Below are 7,968 nucleotides of genomic sequence, written 5' to 3'. Positions count from 1 at the left end.
CTAGCTTGATTATCACTTCAAAAGTTTTTTTTCTCTTAATTAATTGGCCTCTCAGAGTTGGTAAGACAACTCCCACCTGTTTATGCTCTCTGTATGTGTGTATATATATCTACTCAATATATGTTCCATTCTATATGCATCCGAAGAAGTGGGCTGTAGCCCACGAAAGCTTATGCTCTAATAAATTTGTTAGTCTCTAAGGTGCCACAAGTACTCCTGTTCTTCTTTTTGCGGATACAGACTAACACGGCTGCTACTCTGAAACCTAAGGATTTTTAAAAAGCAACAGAGGGTCCTGTGGCACCTTTGAGACTAACAGAAGTACTGGGAGCATAAGCTTTCGTGGGTAAGAACCTCACTTCTTCAGATGCAAGTAAGGATTTTTAGCATCTCAGTTCTGGGGTGCCCCACTTGGCATTCCTTGAAGTGTGATTTTCAGAATCTCAAAGTGCTGAGCATCCATCCTCTGAAAATCAGGCCCCTTGAGGGTGTCTCAAGTTGAACGCTTGAAGCCACTAGTTACGTGAAAATCTTATTTCAACATTATATTAATAATGTAGTAGCTGCTGATGCTGACAAGTATGGCTGGTAGATAGCTACTTACCTCAACTAGATTTTGTTCATAGCACGTTATTCACACTTGGTCATATAACTTCTGTTTTCTTTTGTGCAGTAGCTACAGCTGCAAATGGACCAGATTTTAGTTTTTGTTGTTGAAACCAGAACAGCTTAAATTCTCTTTCTGTGTTTCTGCAGAGAAATATTTTCTCTTGGGGTGGGGAAAGAGACATTATTCCCCATGCTTTTTCACTTGAAATTCAGTTTATTTGGCTTATTTAAGCCTGCGGAAGCAGTTTATTTTTTGTCTACAAGATCAATGTACAGTAGTTTTCTTGTTTTTAAACAGTCCAAACTGAAATGAAGTGCATACTATTAGCTTCCAGTTAATTTCAATGGTAAACACAAATCTGCTATTTCAGGTCAATTGTTTACATACAAAGAAGCTATTCCAATCCAGCGGAAGAAAGGCCTCATGTGCAAAGCCTTGAAGTACTGAAACCCAGGACCGCCCAGAGGATTCAGGGGGCTTGGGACAAAGCAATTTCAGGGGCCCCTTCCATTAAAAAAAAGTTACAATACCATAGAATACTATATTCTCGTGGGGCCCCTGTGGGGCCTGGGGCAAATTGCCCAACTCCCCCCCTCCCCCGGTGGCCCTGCTGAAACCGGAGTGTTGTCATCCCTAAGTCATCTGTTGTTAGATGTGTTACGTCTCATTTAACAAGTCTGTGGCTGAGTTTCTGGATTTGTCACAACTGAGTCAGTTCTCAGTAGCAAGGCTAGAATTTACCCAGAGGACCGAAGATTACAAAATCAGAGTTTGTAGTGCTGCTTTCATGAGTGAGTCAGGAGACAATTGGCAGGCTGAATATGGTAGTTACACTCTCTGTTAGTAAGTATTGCAATGAGATGAGGGAATTTCTGAGGGTTTCATTCACCTCCTCAGTTCTTTACTGTTTTGAACCCAGCTTTGATCTAAAAATGTGTTTGTGTGGAAACGTGTAACATTTCCTCTGAAAATGGACTCACATTGGATCTTTCATTAACCCCTAACTGCCAGGAATCCAGATTTCCTGCTGCTAAGTACTAATGTAAGCTTGATGCCTAATGATTAAAGCTCTAAACATGCTGGTATCAAAGAAATGTGTTATTGTATTACTATTCTGTAAGCGCAGCTTTCTTGGCTCTCCTGTTCCAACTTTGAATGGGTAAATAGCATGGAAAGAGGTTTATGTTTCATTCTGCTTCTGTGTAGACGGAAAACGATGAGAACAGCCAGGCAGACAATTTCTCCATGGACCCCCAACTGGAGAGGCAGGTGGAGACTATTCGCAACCTTGTGGACTCCTACATGTCTATTATCAATAAGTGTATTCGTGATCTGATACCAAAAACAATCATGCACCTTATGATCAACAACGTAAGTAACAACCTCACTTTCTCAATCATTTTCAAATGTTTGGTTTTATCTTCAACTCTTAAAGAACTAACTTGTTTTTAAAATAGAGCAGCACTGTCGTACGGTGAAGAGAAGACAACAAGCATATAGAATATCACACATTGCAAACATGAGTAATAGTTCTGCCCTTATTAAAACAAAACACTGGAATTTTCTGCAGCAAAAAGTCCAATGCTCTGCAGCTTCTAGAGCAGCTGCAGTGCTTACTGTGAGAATACTATAGTATTTTTAATGTAAGGCTGAGTTCAGGTTAGTCCTAGTTGGCATCAACAGTATTGTTTAAAAGCACACTCCAGACCCAGTCATACTTGTCCTTCAGTGGTGTGTTTGTAATGCCTCCTGCTGAGTACAAGCTGGGAATTCCACCTAGACAGCAGCTGACGATGTGCAGCAGACCTGTATTGCACTGACCTGTAGTCCTTAAACAGGGGCGGCTCTAGGCACCAGCAAAGCAAGCACGTGCTTGGGGCAGCCCATTTGCAGGGGCGGCAGGGATCCAGCATGGGAGCTGAGAACCAACATGGGGCCCTGGGAGCTGTAGTTCCTTGGTTAGCTCCCTGCCTATAGAGCCAGCCCTGGAGCAGGGAAAGAACTACATTTCCCAGTGTAAGCAGAGTCAGGATGAGCTCTACCCTGACATCTGGTGGTGAATTATGGTGAGTGTGGAAAAGAACTCCAGGGGCTGATCTTGTTTGCATAGGCACACCCACCTGCCTGGCATGAAACAACAGCAACTGAAAGTGGTTACTTTGGCTGGTGTGGGATCCCCAGTTTCTCTGTTATTGGGGCAGGAAGAATAAAGTTTTGTTACCCTGATTCTGTGAATCAAGGCCAGTGGAACTGTTGTGTGACAGAAGGACTGAGTGAGTCCTTCACCATTACCTAAGTAGCACTTGCTTGACAAGGGGCATGGGTTACAAAACCCAGTGAATTGAGAGAGGATGGGGACAGGTATTTGTACCTGATGGTATGTGCCCCCTTACCCCCCGAGGGCTTGAAACACCAATTGCACCACCTCCTCTTTCCACTGTTGACCGTCAGACCTAACTTTGATTCAATTAGGAGTCTAGTTACAGGTTGCTGAGCTGAATTCACTTTGGGCCAATAGTGCACCAGAACTGGGGCTCCCCTACTCTGAGCTGAAATCACGAAAGAGTTGAAAGCAACAGAGGGTCCTGTGGCATCTTTAAGACTAACAGAAGTATTGGGAGCATAAGCTTTCATGGGTAAGAACCTCACTTCTTCAGATGCAAGAGTTAAAGTTATTAAGTGCTGTGTTAACTAGTGGGGGAGCCTGAAGCTATGTTGCTAAGCAGCTGGCAGAGCAATTTGTGGGGACGACTGGAGGAGCAGCGAGCAGCGCGGAGCCTTGCGGGGACGGTTGGAGCGGCCCAAGGAACGGCGAGTGGAGCTGTTTGCAGGGATGGCTGGAGCGGCTCATAGGTCGGGGAGCGGAGCAGCTCGTAGAGCGGAGCGGTTCGTGGGATGGCAGGAAGTGGACTGGCTCGTGGTGAAGGCTGCGGCGGAACCCCACGGAGAGACGGCTGGCCGGCCTCGGATCACGTAAGGTGCCCCTTAACACCCTGCGTGCCCCACTTTTACTCTGGGGCTGCACTGACCAGGGACAGAGACTTTGGGGGTTGTTGGACTTTTGGGACTTTGGGTGGTTGCTGGACCCAAGAGACTTTCTGGGTGTTGGACTTTGGGGACTCTGGGTGATTTTTGGGTTGCTGGATTCAAGAACCAAAGGGAAAGGACACAGCCCAGTATGCTGGGGTGGGTTTTTTGCTCATGGTTTGTGTTATGAATCCTGTTTGTGGTGTTTTTCCAATTTAATGCTGATGTAGTTTACCTCATGTTATTAAACATTTTCTGCTACACTCAGACTCTGTGCTTGCGAGAGGGGAAGTATTGCCTCTTAGAGGCACCCAGGGGGTGGTATGTAATTGTCCCAGGTCACTGGGTGGGAGCTCGAGCCGGTTTTGCATTGCGTTATTGAAACGGAACCCCCTAGATACAGAACCCGGCCCTTGTTGCTGCCAACTTAGATGGGCAGAAGGGTTACACCAGCATTCCCTTGGCCACTACCAACAGGAAAGAGGGGGAGGGAGTGAGGTAGCTGAGACCTCATGCTGCAGCCTGCTATGAATGGAGAGCTGCACTCTGAAGGGTAGGGATACCATATTTTAACATTCAAAAAATAGGACACTCCACAGGGAGGGAGGGTAGCCCCACCCTGCCACCATCCACCCCCTCCGACTGCCCCCCACAGAAACCCCAACCCATCCAACCCCCCCTACACCCTGTCCCCTGATCACCCCACTCCTGGGATCCCTGCCTCTAACTGCACCCCAGAATCACCCCCTATCTAAGCCTCCCTTTTCCTTGTCCCCAACTGCCCCTTCCTGAGACCGCCCCAACTTCCCCCCTAGGACCACACACCTACCTGTCCCCTGACAAATCCCCAGGACTCCCATGCCTATCCAACCGCTGCCTGTCCCCTGACTACCCTCCTAACCCCTGACCCATCTAACCCCCCCTTCTCCCTGCCCCTGACTGCCCCCCCGAACCTCCGCCCCATCCAACCCCCCAGCCCCCTTACCATGCCACTCAGACCAGCATGTCTGGCTCCGTGCAGCGCCAGACACACTGCTGCATACATGCTGCCGTGCTCCCACGCGGAGCCACAGCCCCCCCCCCCCCCCAGCACCTGCCTTCCAGATTTGAACACCTCAGAATTCAGGAGTGCTCAAGCTCAGTTTGGGCAGCTGTTACTTCATTTCTCCCAAATCAAATATACTGATCCACTGTAACTTGCTGTAGAAAAAGTAGGATAAAATTGAGCAAGAAATGCTTCCCAGTGGTTATTAGGACTGGAATTGCTATTTTCAACTGCCATTGCCTTTTTGTTTGTTTGTTTTAAAAGGAAGACAGTGATATTGCATTGGCAAATTCCTCATAGAAAGAAAGAGTGGAGGAAAAGAATAATAAAGGCACCTCAACTTTTCCTCATTTATGGAGGACAGTCTTATAATATGCATCCAGATATCCTCCAGTCACACAAGCTGAAAATTGTTCCACTGTACTGCAGTTCTGTAACCATATGGGAACCAATCTTGTCTGTGTTCTGTGCACATCTAAAATTCATGCTGAATGACCTGCCATGGGAGCGAGTTACCAGTGACCCAGGGCTGCGGCGGAAGGAGGGTGCAGCTGGGGGAGCGGGGGGAGAGAGCCCAGAGCTGGGGCGGCAGGGGGTGTGGGTGGGTGGGTAGGGAGAGCCCAGGGCTGGGACGGGGGGCAGTCAGAATTTTTTTTGCTTGGGGCAGCAAAAAACCTAGAGCCGGCCCTGTCCTTAAATGACCAAAGGCCTTGAATGTCCTTGTTGCATGTTTTTTTCGGGGGATAGCAGTTCATACTGTACTAGTATTTTGTTTGGGTTCCTTCCATTTGCAGATCATCTTTTAAAAAAAACAATTCTAGGGGTTCTTTGAACACTTTGTTTAGAGCAGTGGTTCTCAAACTATGGGGGGGGCCTCCCAAGAGAGGTGCGGGAATGTGTCAAAGGAGATGCAAGATGTGTGCTTTTTCTTTTTCTTTTATTTTTAACTGCTCTGGCTGTCAGCCCTGGGTGACTGGGGCTCATGCAAAAGGGCCATGCACACCCAGGAGGCGGGGATAAAGGGGTCAGCCGAAGCCCTGCCACCTACGCTCAGGCTCTCCTCCTCCCCCACCTCTCCAATCCCTCACCTGGAGGAGGCGGGGCTCTGGCTATCAGCCCCAGGGTGGCAATAGCAGCGCAGAAGTAAGGTGGCAATGGGGCACTAAGTCCGTGTGAAAAGACGTGATATTGATAAATATCACTTGTCACATTGCCACCCTTATTTCTGTGCTGCTGCTGCTGGCACGGTGCTGCCTTCAGAGCTGGGTGCCTGGCCAGCAGCCGCTGTTCTCCGCTCTACCTTCAGAGCTGGGTGGCGGTATGTGTACTTGTGGGGGAGTAAACGACTACAGGCACAAAGGGGGGGGGTCCCAATCAAATACGTTTGAGAACCACTGGTTTAGAGTATTAGAGGAAATGTATATATCTGCCCCCTAGATCATCTGATTTAAAAGTAGCTTTGCTTTAGCGTTGCTAGCCTATTGCTTGAGGACCTAGAAGACCTTCACTTCCTGATAGAGTCCTGATTGGGATCCAGTCTGTGCTACTCTTTGTACTAATGCCACTACTGCTGTATTTGTATTAAATCACTACAGGAAATAGCACTTCCTTTCAGTCACTGATAAGACCTTCTTTATGATCTGTTAAGTCAACAAAAAATCAGTTGTAATAAATAGAATACAATAAAAAGCAAATCTGTCTAAAATGTAGCATTTACATGTGAGTTCACAAAGTCACCTTTTATTTTCGGAGGCTGATGTATCCCGGGAGGTCTTTAGGAATTACATTGCACCTGAGATCTGGGTGGCTGGCATAGTAGCTTGAATGTAGTCCACTAGTTAGTACGGAACGAACAAGATCTTCACACAGAGGGGAAGACCAACCAGGCTTCCCTTAACTTCTCTTGGGCTAATGAAGCCAATCTTTGAATTATGTTAGAATCCTGGGAGAGAAGATTCACTGAGGCCTTTACAAAAGAGTGTGAAAGCAAATGGAACTTCCACATTTTTCCAAAATTAGCACAAATCTAGAATTCAGGAAGTGTGTATGTGGAGTAATTCTCTCCGCTCCCTCCAGAGCACAGCTGGGACCTTGCTTTATAGACTTAAGGGGAACTCCATTGCTTTTTGAAAGGAATATTGCTCCAGCTCTCTTTCAGAAAGTGCAGAATTTAGTGAACAGTTCCTTTGGAAAGTTTACATTACATTTTCTGCCACTCACGTCCCCATATGGAATTGATTAAGAAGTTGAAATGCTTTGCTTCAGAAGCACAGTGCTGTAAGGCTTTGTACATTGAAACTGTGTGGCTGTCTTACTATTAAGGCATGCCAGGTGACAGTGGCACAAAGAAACAGCACATTTTTGACACCATCTAGCTCTAAACTCACCTCTCAGTCAGAATACACACTCTGGGTTTGAGTGCACCAGTGCTAGCAGAAACCCTGAGTCCAATCTTATAACTTAAAATTATGCCAAAGATTCAAAGCTTTTCAAAAGAAAGTGTGAAGACTTGAGAATTAAATGTTAATGCATTTATTTCCAGGAGGCTTGAACTGAAAAATGTTGAAAAATCAGTGAAGATGTTACTTTTTTTTAAATATTGACACTGTTAAACAGAGAAAAGAATAACTTTTTGCTTAGCAAGCCAAAACGTCATGCAAAGAAATGGGAAGTAGGGGAGCCGCATTGGAAGCCGAGTCCTTTTCAGCAGTTTGTGTTGTCTGGAGATCTTTAGAATCCCAACCCATCCACTGAGAGAGAAATGAAATTAAACCCCTTTTAATTATTTTTTTCAATCTATAGTGCCCCAGAGTGTTGCCTGCAGAACTCTAGAAACAAATTGATCCCAAGGAAGTGGTTTCCATAGCAATTGCAACCTGATGAATATTTGTAGAACTTCCTCACCAGTTGGTGGGATCTTTAAGTGGTGCTTACAATTCAGAGTGAAGTACTGGATTCAAATTTATTGTAGAGAAAATAAATGAATGCTGTCCTACAGCATGTCTTGTATACGTATATGTCTTGAATGTATGTCACTACACTCCAAATCAACTGCTAATTAGGGTGAATGTTGGTTATTTTAAAAGAAAAGGAAATTTACCACAAAAAACCTGCACCAAGTTATTAAAGAGTCAAACACACCTAAATGAAACACATGTTCAGAATTCAAAGCGGACATGTTACTAATACATAGAGCCCTGCAAATCTGCAGATATCCATTTTATATCTGCGGACCATTTTTGCGGATCTCAGATCAGATGCAGATACAAATTTTGTATCCGTGCAG

General features: G+C 45.8%; 1 protein-coding gene across 6 annotated transcripts in view; it reads left to right on the top strand.

Moving 5' to 3' along the window:
• DNM3 (dynamin 3) overlaps positions 1–7,968 on the top strand; it is a 325,491-nt gene that overhangs the window by 296,109 nt on the left and 21,414 nt on the right. For all 6 annotated transcript variants that reach the window (XM_034778298.1, XM_034778297.1, XM_034778295.1 and 3 more), the window contains one exon: positions 1,817–1,981. In XM_034778298.1, coding sequence (XP_034634189.1) covers positions 1,817–1,981 — 165 coding nt within the window. The remainder of the gene's footprint in view (positions 1–1,816; positions 1,982–7,968) is intronic.

Source organism: Trachemys scripta, chromosome 8 (assembly GCF_013100865.1).
Source record: "Trachemys scripta elegans isolate TJP31775 chromosome 8, CAS_Tse_1.0, whole genome shotgun sequence".
Taxonomy (NCBI): Eukaryota; Metazoa; Chordata; order Testudines; family Emydidae; genus Trachemys; species Trachemys scripta.
The sequence above is the reverse complement of the archived record's forward strand: the minus strand, read 5'-3'. Positions and strand labels throughout refer to the sequence as shown.